General features: G+C 45.5%; 1 protein-coding gene across 2 annotated transcripts in view; it reads left to right on the top strand.

The window, feature by feature from the left end:
* Positions 1-248: 248 nt before the first annotated feature.
* The window catches only part of MAMLD1 (mastermind like domain containing 1), an 82,332-nt gene continuing 61,760 nt past the window's right edge, over positions 249-20,820 (top strand). For both annotated transcript variants that reach the window (XM_041485250.1, XM_041485249.1), the window contains exon 1: positions 249-1,852. In XM_041485250.1, coding sequence (XP_041341184.1) covers positions 1,799-1,852 — 54 coding nt within the window. In that variant the 5' untranslated portion in view covers positions 249-1,798. The remainder of the gene's footprint in view (positions 1,853-20,820) is intronic.

Genomic DNA, 20,820 nt, shown 5'->3' with positions numbered 1-20,820 from the left:
GGGCCTCAGCACCTCAGGCAGGGTAGTAGATTTGGTCTGGGCAGCCCAGCAAACCCAAACATCAGATGTTGATACACCTCCCCTTAGTCACTGAAACCTTTTGAGATCTGGCCCTCCGAGGCTGTAGAATTCAGGGTGTTTACGCACACAAAAGCTTATTATTATTGTGTTTCTTTTTTTTTTTTTTTCAATTGACAAAATAGATCAAAGTAATTTAAAATAATATAAAAGGCAAGAGCACTAGAAAAGCAAACCAATCAGTTTCCAAACAATGCAAACTGAAATACCACAAATACTGCTCAGGGAAGCGGGCCCATTGTTGCAGCTGTCACAGGCAAGCCAGAGGCTTCAGCAAAGCTAAAAAGCAATGCTTCTCTGTTGATGAACTGTTATTGCCAGTATTTATTAGCTCAGGGTACAAAGATGGGTTTGGAGGTTTGTAAGTTTACTGCAAGTTGAAGGTGATTGCTGTCTGGAAAACTTTCAGGAAAGTGAGGTCAGATTCTGGTTCCACTTTTATGTACTTGGTTACAGTAAAGGGGTTGTATTCAAATAACTTTCTTCCTAATTTTACAGAGCATAATTTACTCACATGACTATTTCAGGAATGATCTTAGAAACTAGACATTTTATTACCAATGCTAGTAAGTCTTCCACACCTCATCCATTGAGTCAATGTACTGGGACAGGGTTTCTAGCATCTCCAGTTTATCAGGATAGGAGTGACATTTGTAGTGATTTAGCAAGGTAATAAAATGAAATTATACCAGCAATTATTTGTGAACCCAGTGTGCTCTCCTAGCTGCCTGCAGCTTGCTCTTCCCAGTTCTTTCTGCACAGTCCAAGAGGAGGTCTGAATAGGTTCTCAGCTTTCAGTTGATGGTCTATCAAAATTAGTATTCAGAGGTTGCAGCTTGTAGCAAGAACATTTATAGTCATATGAGAAGTGCGTGGCTTTATGGGAGCTCTCTATTTGGAATTGTGTCTGTCTTCAAAAAGACATGTACATAGCACAAAAGATGAAAATGAAAGAACTCTGCTGCTTCCTTCTTGCTAACCTGGGTTCACCTGGGCGAAATGAGTTTAACCCTTTCGTGTTAAGAGTGCTGAACATCTTATGTCATAAAGGGACAGGAAACTACACTCTGTAAGAATAACTCAAACCTTTACACTTCATGCTTTGAGTTCTCTTTTCAGTGATTTGAGCAGTTTGATTTGGAAGGGAAAAAAATCTATTAATTGCCAGTAGCTTTCTGACCTAAAAAGAAAGTACTAAACAAATGACTTTGTACTAAACAAATTTGAAGCTCTACAAGGAAAGTGCTAAACATTCTAAGCAGCTTTTTGTGTGTTAGAATTTTGACCATAGCCTGGTTAATTTTCGCCTTCATGCACGGAGAAAAAAAAAAAATTAAATCCTTGGATCTGTGAGGTGTCCAATTTCTGAGGAGTAGAAAGTGTTACTTCCCCTTTAAGCCTGGCGCCGTTCGTGTGTGTGAGTGTGCGGGCTGTGTGTGTGAGTGTGTGTGTGTCTCCTCCTCTTTGAGTGACACAGCACTTAGATATGCCTATCAGTAACTTAAACCCCACAAACTCCACCTTCTAAGTGAGGAAGCTGTGGGTTGATGGAAATGTAGTGAGCAGATCGAGACAGACAGTGAATCATTAGCAAACTGCAACGCCAGGATGAACTTGTCTGGAACCTAAAAGGAGAAAACAGGCTGCGAGTCCTCTGCGGCGCTGGGTTTGCTCAATACAGCCAAAGTGGATCTAAAAGCCGGTTGATTCCCAGTCCAAGATGCTGCTGGTTTCCCAGCGGGTAGAAGCACCACGGATGGAGCCACATATTCCAGTAAGTAGCATTTGAAATCGATATGGTCTGGGAAAGTAGGAGCTGGTTTAAAAGGACTTAAACACCCTCGGAACAGTTGCTCAGCGGGCTCGGCACGGTCGCAGGCAGGCTGGAAAGTTTGCAGGGGCGGTTCAAGAAAGTGCCCACCTTGGGCTCGCTCTGCCCGCGGGTCCCGTGTGCCGGGGCCGCCGGAGGGAAGGGGACAGAAACTTGAGGGGGGGAATTTCGCCCTCCATTCTGGTCAGAGCTGAAGTCGGACCACGGAGAGGAGGGCAGGAGGGAGGGGGTCCGTGGGCTTTAAAATGGTGGTGAAGAAGGTGGTTTGCGGTGCGGTGCGGTCCCGGGCACGGCGGCGGGGCAGCCAGTGCCCGGCAGCGGGGAACGCTCCGCGGGTTTCCGTGTCATTGCTCGGGTGGTGACGCGCTGGGCTGCGGGCAGAGGCGGTGGATGCTGCGGGAAGAGGCGGTGGATGCTGTCGGGGGCGAGCGGGAGCGGGGACCCGCCGGTGCGCCCAGCACCGCCAGCCCGCGGGTTCTCGTGTCAGCGCGGCCGGGCCGGCTCAGCCATCGTCCGGGGATTTCCAGCTAAACTTGGATCAGACAGGCAGGGGAGGATAAACCCGTCATCGCCCGGGGACTCCGCCGGGAGGGTGTCACGCGTGGAGGGGCTAGCGGTGGTCCCTCTAGTATAATTTTTTAAATAATTCCTGGTATTTGCGTTGGCAGCCGCGTGCCCTGTTATTTTGGGAACCTGAAGCGCACGTTCGATAAGGCAGGACTGTGAACAAAAGGCTCGTCCGAGCCCCGAAGGTTGTTGCTGACGGGAGCGTGGAGCGCGGCGCTGAGCCCGGGCTGCGGGAGCGCGTGTGCGGGAACAGCCCCGAGTGCGGGCGCTGCTGCCGGCGCGGCGCCTCCGCCGCTCGCTGCCGGACCGTCCGTCCGTGTGCTCGGAACAGAACGCGTGAACAAAACGCGTGCTGACTCACGCTTTAAACTGTTTTGGTTTCTGATGCTGTGGTTAAGATCGGGGCTCGGAGCAATGGCAGGGTAAACACGGCGCTCGCTGGCTCGGTCCCACGTCCCCCCCAAGGCAGGGGCTGCCCCTCTCCCCCGTCAATAGCCGGTCCCTCCTCCCGGTCCCTCCTCCGCCGCCTCTCCCGGCCTGTTGCTCGGCCCGGAGGAGCGCCGGTGCCGGGGGCACCGCGGCTTTTGTTCGTCTTTGGCTGGAGGGGGGTTGTCACCAGGGTGACTCGGAGGGATCCCGGGGAGAACGGCCGTTTCTGGGAAGAAAACGGGCTTTGATTTCCTTTCACACCGCCCCCCCCCTCCGGCCTCCCCCCGGAACAATAAATTAAAAGGCCGCTTTTGTTTTCCACGGTGCTCCCGGCGGGGGGGCGGCGGAGCCCGGGGCCGGGGAGCGGGGCGGGAGGCGCCGCGGAGCCGCGGCCTGGCGCGATCGGGCGGGCAGGTCCCCGGTGCGGCGTGCGGGGGACGCGCGGCCGTCTCGTCTCGCCTCGCCTCGTCCCGTCGGAAGCCGCCGAACGCTGCGAGCACCGGCCACTTGCGAGGAGCCTCCTGGAAGAGCCTTCCTCCGCCTCCTCCTCCTCGGGCAGCGGGGGCACCCCGCGGTGCCTCCCCGCCCCGCCAGCGGGGGGATTAACAGCGTCTGGCCCCTTCCGCGGGCCGGGGGCGGAGGCGCCGGGCTCCCCCCCCCGCCGCCGTGCGGCCGCCCCGGCTGGGGCGGAGGGCGGGCTGTGGGAGCGCCGTGAGGGCGGAACGCTCCCCCGGTTATATAACGCGAGTCTTCCCCTACTTAGCCCCGTAATCCCCGGGTAATGCCTAATGCCGGTGCCCCGGGGGGCTGCGGGGCAGGGGGTGGCTGCTGCTCCAGGAGCTCCCCCTCTGGGCCGAGCTGATGGTGAAATAAAGCTGCTGATGTGCAAGATGGACCATATGGTGCCTCCGGGAGACAGGGAGCCGGAACGGCCTTGAACCCGGCGGTGCCGGCAGCTGGGTGCTGCCTCCCCCGGGCCGGGCTCCCCCGGCGCACCGACAGCCCCGAGCCCCCAAAAAGGGGCTGCCCGGGCCGTGCCCTCCTGCTCCGGGGCGGAGCTGCCCGGAGAACAGCGGGAGGCACTGGCAGTGCCCGGGGGAACCCTCGCCCCGGGGAGGGGGGAAGCCCCCACGCACGGGGGGCTTTTCCCCGCGGCCGCGCTCGCCCAGTGCAAGGCAGCGAGAGCAGTTGGAGTAAGTTACACGCGAGCACCTAAAAAAGCAGCGATCTAGTGCTGGCACTGCCCATTTTCAGTCCTCTCTCCTTGCCATATGTTTAGAAGGGAGGGAAAAAATGCACTTTGGGAAGGATGCTCTCAGCTGAAGGAGGAGGTGGGCTGGGGGGCGAGGTACAAGGAAATTCCATGTTAGGAAAGCATTAGCAAGGGGTGACTTCTAATGTTTTCCTGCGACTGACGTTGACAGTGACACACATGTGTGGGTTGATATTGGAACGTCACAGAGTTTTTAAACTCAACCAGGAAATAGTCTGTTGCTCAGGGATAAAAAACAAATAGTCTGTACTGTAAGGCAGGTAACATGCAGTTAACAGCCCTCGAGTGAGTGAAAAGCTGTTCAATGTTCACAATTGAGCAGCTCGAATTCAATCCAGCTTTTTATTTTTGAGGGGTTTTTTTCTCTTTTTTTACATGTGGTTTTTCAACTCTATTTTTATTCCTTTTAAGTAATACTTCAAAATCAGAAAAGCACATATTGACAGGGCTTTGCTTTTGGTCCCTTGTAACTAAGTATTTTGAACTGTAAAGTGTCTTGGATTTTTTTCAAGCTAAGGTAGTTGTTAGAGGTTTTGGAGAGGGATTAGTAATTAAAGGAGACAGTTATATTTTAAAAAAATTTTTTTGTATGACTTCCTCTTAACACAGGTAGGAGTGTTTAGTAAATACAATGTTTTTTACTGACCCCATTGTAAATGTTACAGCGTGGTAGTATTTGGAGATTTAAAACGGGATTAAGAAGCTATTGTGCTAGATGGTTTCTGAATATGCAGGAAGATTTACTGGAAGAGTTCATGATCCCAGGTGTCACGGTGATACTCTTGCCCTGACTTAAGAGGTCACTAACCTGCCTGGGTGTGACTGTAGGACAAGAACTGACCCAATAATGGGCTTCATGAGAGAGACAAAAGTTAGGGAGGCAGAAGGAAACACAAGGGCAAGAATAACAGTAAGAAAAATCCTGGAGTTGTCCTGTAGGTTAAGTGCAATGCAACTCACTGGTTCCCTATAATTTAATCAATACATGTTCTGTGTTACTTGCTACTCTGATAAAAGTCGCCTTAAAATAACTTTTGTGAGTACATAGCCATGGGAAAGTGAAGGAAATCATGTAGAAGCTGTGACAAATGGATTTATCCAAACTGGGGGTTGAAGTAGTAGAAGGTTGAGCTCCTGAAACAGGGAGAGGGGCAGAATCCCCAGGTTCTCATTGTTCCCTGGTGCTGGCTGTGTCAGCGTTTTTCAGCGTTTAGGCGAAGGTGACTGTAAGTTACGATTCATTAGTAATTGGTATGGTCTCCAAATAAAGATAGCTAAATCAGTTTAAATGGTGCTGGCACCTCTCCAAGGAGTCCTCTTTATATCTGACACATTTGCTGCAAACTTCTTTGAGGAACAATTAATATTGTACACTGCTATATCATCCTCTGTGGGAAGAGCAGTGATGTAACTCACTATGAAGGCTTTCTACCTGATGTTCCAGTTTGACTTGCAATGTTTAAAAAAAACCCCAAAACCAGCATCTTGAACTGAAGGAAGGAGAAGACACACCAAGGCTTTGTGCTGAACTGTTTTATATCAATATTGATTTTTTAAGGGGGTTTGTGTTATAAAGAGGGAGCTTTTATCCCCCTGAGCTCTTTGGCAATTATCTTCCTGCCATAAATGTTGATACGCACATAATGGATGTAACTAAAAAATCTCCTTATCCCAGCAGAAAAGGCTGACTGTTTGTTGGAGCAGAGAGAATGCTGAGAGTGTGAATAGACAAACCCATATGTCGCTGGTGAGAGAGATAAATGATGGACGAACAGGAGTTGGTTACTATGGATCAGCACAATAAACCAATTCCCATCATACACCTCTCTTAATAATATACCAGTCTCAATGCCATTGATGGGTAACCTAGGTAGCACCAGTCAACTGTAAGTTTTTCAACTGTTCTTTTCTACATATCAAAGAACAGTTGGGACATTTCTAATTTTTTCAGATGTTGAGTGCTAAAATTACACAGAACTTCCTTCCTTGCCAGTATTTTTGAAGAGGAACTTTAGAGCACAGCTGTAAAATGCCAAATGTGCATGATACCACTGTGTGCTTGCAGTAAGTTTTGTGTTGTGCACTCCCAGAAGGGGTACCCTTGAAAAGGCAATCGATGCAAAAAATACGTGTAGTGCTGCCTTTATTAGGCTTGTTTCAGGATTGGACTGGCTCTTGGAAGATACTGAAATATTGTTTTAAGTGAAAAAATAAATAGAAAAACGCTGTTTAATTTTTAAAAACAGCCTTGTAGAACGGGCGGTGATCAGTACCACAATTTTAACTTTCTGTAACCCATTTAAGGACTGCCAGCAGCTGAAGGGAAACTTTGCAAAACAGTCTGTGCTTGTATCACTGTCTCCTTTCCTTGTTCTGTATTATCACTGCTAGTGCTTTGCACAGAAAATTGAAGTCTTTGTCATTTAGAGGTTTCACTTTACATCCTTGTCTTCTGGTAGATATTTCTCGTTGCAGTTGCTGTGGACTGGCCTGTTAGTTCACAATGGAATTATATCTCAGGGTGACAGCATAAGCAGGGCATGTAGCTCTTAGGATGTGACTCCATGGTTTTAGAAGTTGCCAGTTACACTACCAGAGAGCAGTGCAGTCAGAGGGATAACTTGCAAATGAGTTTGAAGGAATACTTATTCCTCTTGGGAACCCTTCTCACTAGTAATATTTTAAATTTTATTAAATAGAGGAAAAAGTATTACTAAGTCATTACTTTCCTTTAAGAAGAAAATACTTTGTGCAGCATTTGCTTGCCAAGTTGCAGTAGGTCTTTCAGAGCTGTTACCCTTGGTGTGTGCCCTGGGTTAATTACACGGTGTTCATTGGATAGGGTGGTAGGAGAGTACACCCAGCTTTCTCCTGCCAGGGCCCAGCCTAGCAGTCCTTTTTCATTTTGTAGTGGATGAGGCTCAGATTTGATCCAAGAATTATGGGCTCGAGGATCAGGCCCTTTAGTACAGACAGGGAATTGTTGTGTGCCTCTGCCCTGGCTCATTCTCGCCTGGTGGGGGAAGCTGAGTGGAAGCAAAGCAGGCTCAGTGTACTATATCTGATGGATGAATTTTACCTAGCTCTTTGCTCCTGTGGAGAACCTGTTGTGCCCAAAGGGAAGAGCAGAGGAAGGAGCTGTGGGTTTCCTTCCTCCCCTCCCTCCCCACCAGCCAGCTGGACTGGCTGGAGGACACTTGCTGTGCCCAGGCAGTGTGTGGCTGGAGGCTGTATCCGTGGGGCCAGTGGAGTCCTTGGGGCCCAGGCGTGGGAGATGCAGGATTTCATATGGGCCTTGGCTCGGAGCTGCCTCATGGCTACAAAGAGCCATTGATAAGCACTGACCTGATTAAAGGGCTGCTGCTCGCAGGAGGCTGGGGTACACCCTGGGCCTCTGGCAGAGGCTGCCAGGCTGCCCAGAATTCCTCTTTGGGAATGGGCGACCAGACTGAGGAGGGGCAGACCAGAATTCACTGGAGTGTCCTGTCCAGAGGAAGGTGTTATACTGTGACTTGTTGAGAGCCACAGTGCTTTTCCCTGAAGGGACTTGGCAGTTTTATTGATAAAGGAGTGTTACATAAGTACCCCATCAGGCATGTCCTAATTTGTTAATAATTGATGATCTGGGTAGTACAGAAATGCTGGTGGTATTAAAGCACTTCCACGTAGATCTGCAATCTCTGCAGGCTCCCTGTTTGACTTTTCCTTTAATTGTACTTAAAGGCATTTTGCTTTTTTCCCATTTGGTTTTGGGGTTATTTTCATTTTCTTGGTGATCACGCTGCAGGTGCCTGTCGTGCCTTCCCATTTGGTCAGGGCCAGCTGGATACTCAGCCTGCTGCAGGAAGGATCAAGGTTCCCTCTGCAGGGCCAGGTGTTAACTGTGGTGTGTCACCCACGTCAAGCAGTCTCTTGAGTGGCAGCAGCATTATTCCAGGGAGAAGCCTGTTCCTTGCACCTTCCACCTTGGAAGGGAAAGTATCTGGTGGGAATGGAGGCAGTGGTGCCTCTGCAATTCCTGCACCAGGATTTGCCAGCACGAGAGCCAAGATGCTTCTCACACAGCACAGAACAGGTGCCCTTCAGTTACCCCCCTGTTGATAACAGGCTGTGTTTGCATGGATTTAAAACCTGGCTACTTTCATGTGCCACAGCGAGAGAGATTGGGAAAAACATTTACCTCTGCTGACACACATACAAAAGAAATACTTACTGGGTATCATCATCATGATCTGGCTGCCTCTTTCTGCTTGCACGTTTTTTTCTTTTCTGTGTAAGTTTCTTTTTTTCTGGAATTAAGTACCTCAAAACTCTGAGCAGATTTGGGAATTACACCTACCTCAGACCTACCTATTTATTGCTTTCAGAGTAACCCAGCACATTTACTCTGTTGAGGGCAATGAAACCCATTACCTGCATTAAAACCCGAAGCAGCAAGGTAACTTTCTAGTTATGTTGTGAAATATAATGCTATTGTTCGCTTTTATTAATGTCTCGAGGTAGATTACATGGTGGTTAGAAGCCTGTTCTGCTGGGCAAAAGACTGTCTGTAATTTCAAGTGGTTGATCCTGATCAGGCAGTTGGAGCGGCTGCAGCAACAATCCCTTGGAGCTCTAAATCACATTTGTCACAAGATCTGCCTGGTAGTATTGGCTGCTCCAAGACTTACACCAACTTCTCAGCATTCCATCCCTTCGGTTGGATCACAGCAGCGAGGGACTTGCCAATCTTCCCTGTTCTTTGTGCCTAATTCTGAAAGACTGGCAGGCTTTATGCTCTGTTTTCTGAAGAGGGCCCAGCTTTACTAAGCTGCCTGTCTGTCAGGGATTAATTTAACCTCTAATTACTACATTTTCTTCACAGTTTGCTGCACATGAGCGTGTTGTAACAAAAGCACAAAGAAGTATGTCATTTTATTTAGCCACTACTCTGAAATTAATTTAGGGGGTACAGAGTCAGATCTGACACACTTGGTGTTAAAATAATTGTGCTGGCATTAGAATTAAAGTACATAATCTTGTTGTTTCTAATGATACAACAGTACTAGTGTAAATAGTGTTGTTAACTCGTTAGTTATAGCCATAGTAATAGAGGTGATATCTACTTACAGAGAAACACTCAAGAAAGCATCTCAGCAAAAGTTTCCCCCAAATAATTCATGGTTTCCTCAAAATAATGGCACGGTTTCTACTTGATTCCCATCTGACATTTTGGGTTAGGATTACATATCTAAGTGGAGTTTGTTGTTTTTTCTCAAAAGGTCTGCCAAATTGCAGTAAACAAACATTTATGATGGCTTGGGCTTCTTCCAGCCTGGATAAAGATTTTTGATTTTTGATTTTTTTTAACATGCGGCATCATGGGAACAGTACAAAAGGCCGTATGTCCTCTTGTCCCTGCTCACAGTGACATCAGCAGTGCCACAGTTCACACTGAGAGCAGCCTGCTGTCTTGAAGGAAGAGAGTGAGTGAGTCGGCTCCTGTTACGAAACACAGGATGACTTTCTTCTTTTCCAATTCTGTAATATTTGCAACAAAGGTGTCAGTTGTTGTTTTTTTCCTTTTGGAAAGGTTAGGCTTGGGAAATGCAAGCTATCTCCAGTTTAGGTAAATGTAGCTAAAATGTAGCTAAAGGTTGTTGGTGTTACATCAGAAATGTGCAGTAGGGGTCTTGTCATCCAGCACCGTGTTCGTCGACTCTGAGCCAGGCTTGTTAAATGTGTAATTTTAACTTTGAAAATGTAATTTCTCATGTAAGGTTGGATTTGAAAAATCATTGGTTATGTACTAATAGTTTATTTCAAATGGAAACAGAAGATTGGTTTTATATTTTTGTCATGCATTTGAGTTACAAAGCATGGGCCCAACGCAGTAATTCTCCTTCAGTGAAAACTGTAGGTGCATTTGATGGGAAACTTTCCCTAAAGATTCCCCAAGGTCAGGTAGGACAGTTACAGAGTCACATCTTGTATTTCCTTTCTCAAAAGGAGAATTAATGTGGCATCGTTATCCAGGCTTGTGACAACAGTGACACAGGATTGCCAGAAAGACTAATGGGAGGAAAGTGATGACTGATTCTCTTTACAGTAGTAGATCAGATTATTTCTCTGAATTCTTTCTTCAGTTCTCTCAATTCCTAAACTGTAACCAGTTACTGTAGTTATTTACTCTAATTACTTCCAATCTACAAGTAAATCGAACATGAATTAAGATCGACTGATGTGAGGGACGGGGTGGTTCAGTGAGCTGACAGTCAGGTTTGGAGATGCTCTCACTGGTCAGAAGTTCAGGATGGTTTGAAAGCTCTGTGGAGCAAGTGGGATTTTTTGTGGTATCAGTTTTCATATAACAAGCCAAGGCTGAGTAATGCTTATTCTAATTTCAAAGTTGTCCACATTTTTTTTTCAAAGGGCCTGAATATCTGTATGTATGTATTGCTGGAGGCAATTTTAGGAGTAAATAGTTCCTAGGTTCTTACATGTCCATTGTAAAATGGGAATGATGGTGCTTTACCTTTACCTTCACACTAAGTATCCTTAAGTAGTTAAATAAATCATTAGTGCTTGTTACCAGTTAGGGTCCTTTCAAATAGTTGGAAATTATATTCAAAATAAAGGCAGGTATATCCTACTGGAAGTCCCCCTCACTGTGAACAACAGTTTTATTTCTTTGCTTTGGCTGTAATGCCAACTCAGGTGGATTATTTTTTTATTTCCCCCCTGATATGACATTATAGTAGCTTTCTTTTTGCTGAAACCTCAGAATTTCCTGTAGAGGTAAAGAAAATACTTAAAGACAAAAATGGCATCTACCCTCAGGCATGTGTTTTAATGTTTCATTCTCTGTCATGGGTCTTCATGGGTTTAAGTTTTCAGCAATAGTAAAAAAGTCAATATTTTACAAAGACATCTGTAAAAGTTCCAAACACACCAGTAGCTTTGTCCCCAAGCATTAGTATGTAAACATTCACTTTAGCTTAAGAATAATTATGTATCACTCATTTCATGTCATTATCAGGATGGATACTGAGTATAATTTCACTTTGCTTGGACAAGATACTTAAAATCTTAGCAGGATTTTCACAAGTCTGAGTTTATATAAGGAAATAAGTTCTGAATGTATTTGATACTTCAGTAACCCAGTAGATCTTGCGGATGATCAGGTACTTTTAAGGACCTCACTTTTTCTGCTATCTTAACTTACTTCTTAATTAATTGTGTTGATTTAAATAAATTCACACTGAGAAAAACTCAAGTTTATACAATCTTCTAGTCAGAAATACAGGCAAAAGGTTTTGATCTCTGACTGTCAAATGGTGACTCATTAAAAAGGAATTTTTGTTCCTCCCTTTTCACAGGGTTACTCACTACCAAGCAGTAAATATCTAGTTTTGATGCTGCTGCATTGAAATGCCTGACATTGTTGGTATATTAAGTCCAAAGCCTGTAAGACTGTTTGTTCACAGGCTTCGTGGGATTTTTTGTTTGTTTTTCTCGATTAAAGAAACCCATTGGGGGATTTTCTTCAAGCTTTACCCTGTCAATTTGAGTACAGACTTAGTTTGGATTTTAATAACAGAGGACACTGTCCATACTTTAAGCAGTGGGTCATTCAAATTATTTTTAAAAACACATGACCAAGCAAGCAGTAATTTCTTTCCAGTTTTGCATTGGGTAACATTAGACCAGGACACTGGAATTCATCTAAATAAAAAAAATATTTCTTTGTCTTCCACATCAAGGACTGTGTGCTAAGCATCTTCTAATACTGCATAGCATAAAGCTGAAAATAAATTGTACTGAAGAGAGACAGACAAAATCCAGCCCAAAGCATGCCCTTTTTCTTCATTTCCATATTAATCTTGACTCTCTGAGCCATCTCTTTTGTCTTCCTGTTCTTACCTATTCTACACGTTTGATGGAAGGGCACAAAGGCATGTTTGATTCTTCCATCTCATCTCTTCTTCTTGGGTATGAATTTGTTGGTTTGAATTTACATAGCATTAGAAAGATGTTTTCTTGGTTGCAGCAACACTTGTGTTTGACTTGAAGCAGAATGAGAGTGCATTTGGGCTTTTCAGTACTTATGAGACGTGAATCTTGGTCCCTGATCCCAGGAGGTAGATCAGACTTAATTTCAAGTGAAAGTCCTGCATCTTCAAATAACTTCCCATGTCAGTTAAAGTTCAATATTCTTGAATTCCAGTAATGTAGATGAGTCAAATCTGAAGTTTAGGGCAAGTGTGAAGGATGTAAGAGAAAATGTAGCTGTTTCTTCTGATGGCGCTCTCCCCTCCCCTTCAGGGCTCCCACAGTCTGTCAGCTGTAACAGAGTGATTTGATTACTTTGTAGTGTTAAGCTAAAAGAATAAATCTGAGAGCCTTGGGAATGGGAAGCCAATCCAACAATCAAAACCAAACAAGTTAATAAACGTGAAGCGTTTCTGCTCGGTGCTGCTGTAGAAATGCTGGTTCCAGAAATGCTTGGGGCAGCCGTGGCCATGGCCAGTCAGTTAGTGTAAGTACATCCCCTGTACCCACCACCATTAGCTGCATGCTGCGGGCTGAGCTCCCTGTTTTGAAGGAGAAGCATGTTTTTTTCTGCTGTTTATAATTTACGAAGGTACTGAATGTCTCAGGAAAAACTGTTCATAGCTCACCACCTCGATTCCCATTCTCTCTACATACCTAGAAGAAGCTTGACTTAGGCTATCTGAATTGCCCTTTTAAATAATTTTGGGCTTACACATTATCTACAAATTTCTATTTTCCCCTTGTCAGTTCTTCTCTCCCCCAGCCCAGCATCCTACAAACTAGCCAGAAATAGAGCATTTCAGTGACTGTCCACAGAGGTGGTTTGAAATCCAAATGACACCCTCAGTCTGGTTTCTGGTGCCCACATTCCAGGCAGAGTCATTTGGAAGACAGTGTGCGTAGAAATACTGTGAGCTACAGCAACACTGTCAAGTGTTGTTGAGTGAGAAAACCTGTACTGCTTTGTGTGGAACTGACTGTGGATATGGGTACTTCTGCAGATCAGACCTGATTCCTTACAAAGATTCCTTACAAAGAGCCTTATGCTAGCCTGTAGCTTTAATTTTATCATATCTAAGAATGGCACTAATGGCAAACTAGCCAGGAAATGACCAATTCTGGCTGCCCACAAGACCTCCCTGTGGAGCATCTACGTGTATGTTATTTCAGGGTATTCAGTGGCCATCTAGTCCAGCAAATATCATTTGTTGGTGTTCATGCCTGGAACAGAAACAGGTACAGCCTTTTGTACAAGAATGGCAGAAAATGTGCCACTGAGTGCTTTGCCATCTGCTTCTCAAACTGTAGCAAAGCAAACTGTTAAACTTTGCACAGAGCTTAGGGCTTGATTACCTTAAATTACCATCCTGTGGTTCGTGTTTGCAATGCCGAGGGGATTAGGTGGCATGTATTTTCAAGAAATACACGTTCATTATTCAGAAGGGTTATGCAATAACATCCAGTGGTCATTTCCTTTTGGAGCATAGCTGTGTTGGTAGTGTGGCTTGTTTGTTTGTGCATTCATCCTGCTGGATCCCGGGAGGAGACGGACGGGCACTGCCAGCACCAGCGGAGCCGCTCTGCGGCACCGGCCGCGCGGGCTGGGGCTGCTGCAGCCACACATGGAGAGCCCGAGACCTTGAGGTGAAGAGGTCCAAAGTACAAGGAGGCAATGGTAGGGGAGAGAGAGCTGGGATGGGCTGGGACCAAAGGGAGGGCAAAGCCAAGGAGACAGGAGAGCTGAGGAAACTGGGCAGGTATCTGGGAGATGATGGAGGCACAGCAGGTCCACAACTGCCTCAGTAAGGCTGGAATGTCTCATGTGCCTGGTCCACAAGGTCCAGAATCTCCTACAACTTCCACTCAAGCAGTAAGTGCTTTCTGGGTGCGAATTTGTTCTGTGCTCCTTGGACACTGACTTCCAGGCACTGCTTTTCTTTATTTCTGTTGTCTCTTTTAAGTTTGCATCCCTTGTTTTTCCCTTGTACTCTTCCCTTCATGTCTTTGTTGTGGTTGCTCTATTCCTGGGATCTCGCCTGGTGTCGCCTCTCCAGAGGCAGGCAGAGCTGTGGCAGAGAGCAGCACTCCCCGTGATCACAGGCATGGCTTGGTTGAGTTTGTTTTGTCAGAAGGATTTTTCTTTGGGTGAGCACAGTGCTGGGGCAGCCCAGGTATGGCACAGCTGGCTGAAACACAGCTGCTGTTCCTGTGCAGCTGCAGGATGTGGCCCTTGGATGTGAGCTGGTGCTAACACTGGGGCAAAAGTCAAGGTATGACATCTCTGCTGTCCTTATTCTGTGAATTTGCTGGTTCAGGCAGAAACAGTGAGGGCAGCCTTCACCTGGCCAAACTGCAGTTCACTGCCAGCAGGACAGCAATGGCTGCATGAGCTGAGTTTGAGAAGTTGCTTAAAATGTTAAGTAAATAATCTGGCCCTTGACACACATGGAACAGCAGAAGTGCCCAGGGCAGCATTGCCAGCCTGCCCCAGGCTGGCTTTCCCTGGGCCAGCCTTCCCCAGGACGGCCTCAGGGGCACGTCTGCATGAGACCAGTGCACCTTGCTGTGCACTGGGAAGCTAGGTCAGAAGATATCTGAGCTGCTAATTAAACATCTTTCCAAATCTCCTTCAACAGCAGTTTGGGATCTTTAGGTAGCCCTGGTTTCTGTGAACCAAAGACAGTAATGTTCACTTTACAGCTGGTTCTGAAGCATTGTAGCTTCCCTGAAGTAAGGAGATGTAATTCAGTGTTTATAAAAGCAGACATGAAAGTAAAAGGCTCTTTGGTTCTCTCTGAGAGCTTTTTCAAATGTAGAAAGAATGAGTCACTCGACATTTCATTACTGAATAGGAGCTGATTTACAAGTGTGTATGCCCTGAGATGAATGTCGGTGGATGAACTCCAATAGTTTCCTCCATGACCATGCTGTAAATGGGCTTCAGCCAGTTTGATGTAATTCATTTTGTGGCACTGTGCTGTCTTTTGAAATGGAAGCATCATCCTTCTTATGATCTTGTGAATGCTAGAAGGCCGATTAGCATGGGAATTCCTGATTAGCTTTAATTCAGCTCTACTACTCCAAGAAAGCATAGTTCCTGAATTGCACAAAGAAAGCCTCTTCAAGCACGGATCCAAATCAGTGTACTGAAGATCCTGTTGGTAGGTGTGGTGACTATGATTAATATTTACTTGATGTCTTTCATCTTCCAAGTACTTTACACAGAGCAAGCATTTCATCTTCACAAAAGATGTATGAGTTAGGTGAAGTAAGTTTTACTCCCTCGGCTTTATTAATAAATGCAGGGAAACGGAAGCAAGGAGATTAAAGTAGTTTGGTCATGGTTACAAAGAAGGCCAGCACTGAAACTGTGTAATTCCAGGTTTCTATTTCTGAGTCCAGACTAATGTCTCTTCTTGCTAAGAAGAAGCAGCAGGACAGACTTTGGAGTAAGAACATCATAAGAACTCAGTGAGGGATCACTTAGGCTTGTACTCTGCCAGCCTGTTCTCCTTCCTCCTCCTTTACAGAGGCATTCCCACAGGTTGCCACTTGAGTTGCAAAGCACCTGTGGATATTTCCTTAGGTTTATATAATGGCCCAGTTTAGTCATTGGTCTGGTTAGACCACTGAGAAATAAGTGTATGTTGAGATTTCTGCAATAAAAGAGTCTCTGCTGAAGTGAATATGATGAGATATATGTACAATATACGATTTTATATCAATTCAATGGCTTACTGCATTAGAAAGTGCTTAAATTACATTGTTGAATTTTAAGCATGCAAGGGATCTCATTAATCTGGAAAAATTATTTGTTTACCTTTAGTTTGGATACAGCTACTCATAGAGCTCTGTTTGAGTGTACACTGAAGTTTATTGCCACATCAGGGCCCTGGTTTGCAGCAAAGGCCATGTCACCCTGAACTGCAGACTGGCAGGGAACCTGTTGAGGGCCCAAGGTAGTTTTTGCCTTAAAGTGCTTCCTATTAAGATGAGTCAGTGGGCAAAGTTTAACATCTGAGAAAGTTCTTGTCTGGGAAGGCATCTGATCTTTTGAAAGAGAAGCCTCCTTGGTAGATGCATATGAGTTCTGTGCATCCTCAATCTGGTTGTGCAGCTGGTTGTCTGTAATGGAAACCCTCACCTGGGAGGCTCCCCTGGGAGCCTCCCTCCTCCTGTGTGGGGAAAAGCAATTGCCTTTTAGTTCCTCCAGTCTTGCCTTAAAGAAGAAAGATGCCCTTGCCTGAAACTGAAATCCACTCTGAGATGGTGGCCATAGAAGCCACTTTGTTTTATCTAGATTTGACTGTAAATTGAGCCTCCTGTTTCACGTGGAGTGTAATGATTTTAATGCTGCAGTGAGGAGTCCCTGGCTGAGAGAAGGGAGGCAGGAGAGCAAAGCAGTGCAGCCCCACTCTCCTTGTAAGGCTATGGTTCAAAATGCTTAATTAGTTGTTTCAAACCAGTGGCTCTTCTCTTTTAAGGCAGGAATGATGTATCAGCAAAAGCTGACCAAATTGATGTAGCAAATCAATTCTATGGTAATCCGTTTATTTAAACTTTGGTACTTAAATTTATAAGCTCTTCTCAAGTGTGCCTGTGCTGTCGTTCATTAGCCCTTATTCTTTTATGCTCTTGCTCGGAGGTTTGTGCTGCAGATAGCAAAATGGCCAGGACATGCCACTCGAAACTGCCTCCAAATGTAATTCAAGCAGGTCTGCAATAATAGTGCTAGAAGAAGAGCTATTTAGTGGCATTATTAATGGGCAAAGAGTTCAGGCAGGATTATGAAAAAGTAAATTTTTATTAAGAGTGGAGGAGCTAGAAGAATGGACTGATTGCCCTGAGTCCTCTGGGCCCTCAAGCAATCAATTTCCCTTTCTAGTATTCAGTTACTTGCTAATTGTATTGATTTTTATCAAATATGTGTACAAATCAATTTTATATTTTAGTGCTATTAAAAGCTTCCTTCCTTCCTTGCAGGCAATGCTGCTCTGATCATTCTCTTTGTCTTCCTTTATTTTAATGCTTTTATCCTAATGCATATTTTTGTTAGGACATGCATGTTTTTCTTTAGGTCATTGAACTAGACTGGGATTTTGCCTCCATGCTCAGGGGTGGAGCAAATAGGCATCAATCAGTCCAAACCTCTGTGAAGTCAGTGGAACTGTCTGCTTAAGGAAAAATTGCAGGAAAGGGATGTGTGGTGTCGTAAAATGGGTGGGTGCAAGTGACCACACAGCGTGACCCCCTGAAGAACAGGAAGCAGGCTGCCACCGGATGGGGATTGTGCTGCACAAAGCTTGTAATGAGAAACAGAGGGGATAAATGCTGAGCATGATGCGCTCTTACTGAGTGAAGGGGGGAATGAAGTCGGGCTGAGAAAAATGAAACTCCTGTTTTATTAGGATGTCCCCCATTGCTGCTGCAAACCAAGTCACTTAGGCACTTCAAGTGAAGTGGATGCTGGAGACATCTCTGAGCAGGGTGAATATATTGAGCTCTGAACAAAATAAAACAACATTCTCCATTTGTGTTTGTTTATGCCCATGGCGATTCAAATTGTTCCTGTCAAAAGCACCTATTTTCTGAGACAGCACACGCATGTGCTCTCCTTTTAATGTGAGCCACACAGTTTGGGTTTGGGGAGAATCTCTAAAGCTGTGTATGAGCCTGAGAAATGGACTCTCATAATTGAAATGTTTGGTGTATGTACAGCCCTGCCAGAGATGGTGGGGATGCTTTGAACTTCTAATGCTGTAAGCAGTAGTCACAAGAACAAGGGGAGTTAGCACTCTGCTTTTCCACTTGCCTCTGAGCTAATATTGAAATTGCAGAATTTATGGTGGTGTGCTTACCGCTCTTATGCCCAGGCACTTAAACAAAATACTTTTATATTTTTCCTCAGGAAGGAGGAGTTGCATTAGCAAGTATTTGGATATATACACTTGCGGTAAGAATACACCTTACATTAAATAATCTAAAACAGTGGTACATAGAGCATTTTATATTTTACATGGATCACTTGCATCTTTTTATGTTCTCCTCCTTGGTTCCACTGATGTTTCTCAATCTCACAGCAAACCCACCTGGGAAAACCAGCAGAAGCCGCAGCTTTCTCCGCCTCTCCTCCCTGCCGGTCGCTGCTCCCGAAGGCAGAGGTGCTGTGCCATGGGGAGACGGACCCAAGCCCTCCTGCCTCATGCAGTGGATAAAAGGACCAGGGTGCTGGTCCCCAGGAGCCCCCAGAGAACGGCTCAGTGGGGAGCAGGCATCCCCTGTGCCCCATCACACGGGATCGCTGCACTCCCTAGCTCCCCTCTGGCTTTTCTTGCCCCTTTGCGGTGCTTTATATTTTCAGAACCAGTGTAGGCACTGCAACCACCATCACCAGTATAATGATTTAGAAGCTGGTTGGGAGAAGCCAGCCCTGTTGTGCTTTGGTCTCTGTGCACAGTGCGTTCCCTCTGCGTTCCCAGCCCGAGCGGGCACAGCCCCGCACAGCCCTGCCGGGGAGCGGGCACAGCCCCGCACAGCCCCGCACAGCCCTGCCGGGGAGCGGGCACAGCCCCGCACAGCCCTGCCGGGGAGCGGGCACAGACCCGCACAGCCCTGCCGGGGAGCGGGCACAGACCCGCACAGCCCTGCCGGGGAGCGGAGCCGCTGCCTCGGCACCGCCTGCCCAGAGGGAGCACCTTTGTCATTAGGTTTATGCAGCACCTCTTGTACGAGACATCACAGCCTGGATAAGCCGTGTGAGGGGTCATTATAACACAGAGAAGATAAATGTACCGGTTCTGCTGGAGGCTGTCCTCAGGCTGTTTGTTATGTGTCTCTAACGCTGTCACTACATCACACACTTCCTCGATCTCCGTATTACCCTACAAGCCTGTCTAATGGGATCCTCTGTTGCTGATTCCAGCTTACCCTGACCTACTTCTTTCTTGTGTCCCAGCAAGCTGTCAGGAGCTATCAGAGCACTGGGAGCTGAAATAAACACTCACTGAGGGGAAAAGCAAGGCTGTCTCTAGTGAATTTAATTAGCTTTGTTTAACTGGCTTGTTTGCTTTGTAAATCACATCATTTTTAGTCAAATTTAAGGGATAAAAAAATCTGTAATTAAAATCAAATGATGCACGACCTTATTAAAAGTCAAGGGTTTTAAAAGTTCTGTACAAAAAGTCATTTAGTTTGTAACACATTTGCAGCACTCTGAATATTTTAGGGAGAAGAAGGATGAAATTGAGATTCTTTTTGGTTTTGGGATCTTTCTTCAGACTGGAAGGATATTGGGTTTTTTTTGAATCATTATCTTTACCTTTTCTTGAATACGGGTTAAAAAAAATTGCTTTGGTCTTTTTGTCAACATTGCAAGCTTGCTGCATAAAATTTTAGAATCCAAATAAAGATTCTTACTGTTCCTCTCTTCCCTATGGCCTAAGCATCAGTATATTATGCATAGTTTGAATCCTTGCTGTTGTGTGAGGCCATGGTTTAAATCCTGGCTTCCCTTTACACGTCTGTTGCATTTTTGAGTGTTGGAAAAGAAGTCATTGTGATTCTGACTCTGCCAGACAAATGAAGCACTGACTCGGCAAGCCCATCACTGAGTTGAATTGGAAAGTGCTTAGAGTGTTTTTATCAGACAATACATTTTGTCTTTCAGGTGCTTTACTGTATTTCAGCGTGGCACATCCTTCTTCTAACAACTGATGTTCTTGCTCTTGTCAGTGTAGGGTCTAATCCTCTTGCTGTTGAAAATGATAAAAGCCCTATGAATTCCTAATATGTCTTATCAAAATCTGGCTAAAGTATAAAATGTCTGACCTCAACTTCTGATTCTTCCTTCAGCAGAAATATGTTTCTGCCTTGTACCGTGCATGCATATTGATAGAGCCTCCTGAGCACATGGCTTATGGAGATACCCTCATCCTTGTGCTGAGCTGCAGCACGAACAGAAAAGGATTAAAGGACCACTGAGAAATAAATGGGTATGCATTAACTTGCAGTGTGAGAAACAGCAAAATATGGGATAAAACTACTACTCAAGAGTATGAGAGGAATTAAAAATCTGTTTCACAAAGGTGCAGAACTTCTTTGAGTCTTTTGAAGAGGATGTAAGATAGGCTAACCTGTAGTACTGCACTGAGAATTACTTGTAGTAATAATTTCATTGAGGAGTATAATGAACAGCCTGATTGCTCAATGACTTCTGAGTAACTCACTAACTTAAGGATCACTGCGAGGCTTCAGGGAAGGAAAAGAGAAATGTTCTTTTCTCAGTGGGAGTTTTGGGGGTCCCTTGGCCCCACTGGAATGTGTGGTGCTGGAAGCTCTCTACTGTGCCAGGAGTAGAAGTTGTATGGAAGTCTTACAAAAAGATACACAGAGGGAGACTTCAGTGGCTTGACAAAATTGAATTGAAACAAGAATAGCCAGGTGAGGGGGGTAACTGAACACCAAGTGGTTGAAGTCAAGTGACCAAGTTTGTGGTCTTCCAGCAGCAGGGAATGAGGCAAGGAAAGCTGAGACATCCCAGTTCAATTTCAGTATCTTCAATGACTCCAGTGAACACAGAGCAGAAAATTTGAGGTATTATAACTTCAGA

The sequence above is a fragment of the Pyrgilauda ruficollis genome, unplaced genomic scaffold, assembly GCF_017590135.1.
Source record: "Pyrgilauda ruficollis isolate IOZ18807 unplaced genomic scaffold, ASM1759013v1 scaffold7, whole genome shotgun sequence".
Lineage (NCBI taxonomy): Eukaryota > Metazoa > Chordata > Aves > Passeriformes > Passeridae > Pyrgilauda > Pyrgilauda ruficollis.
Note: the sequence above shows the minus strand (reverse complement) of the source record. Positions and strands in the feature narration are given on the sequence as shown.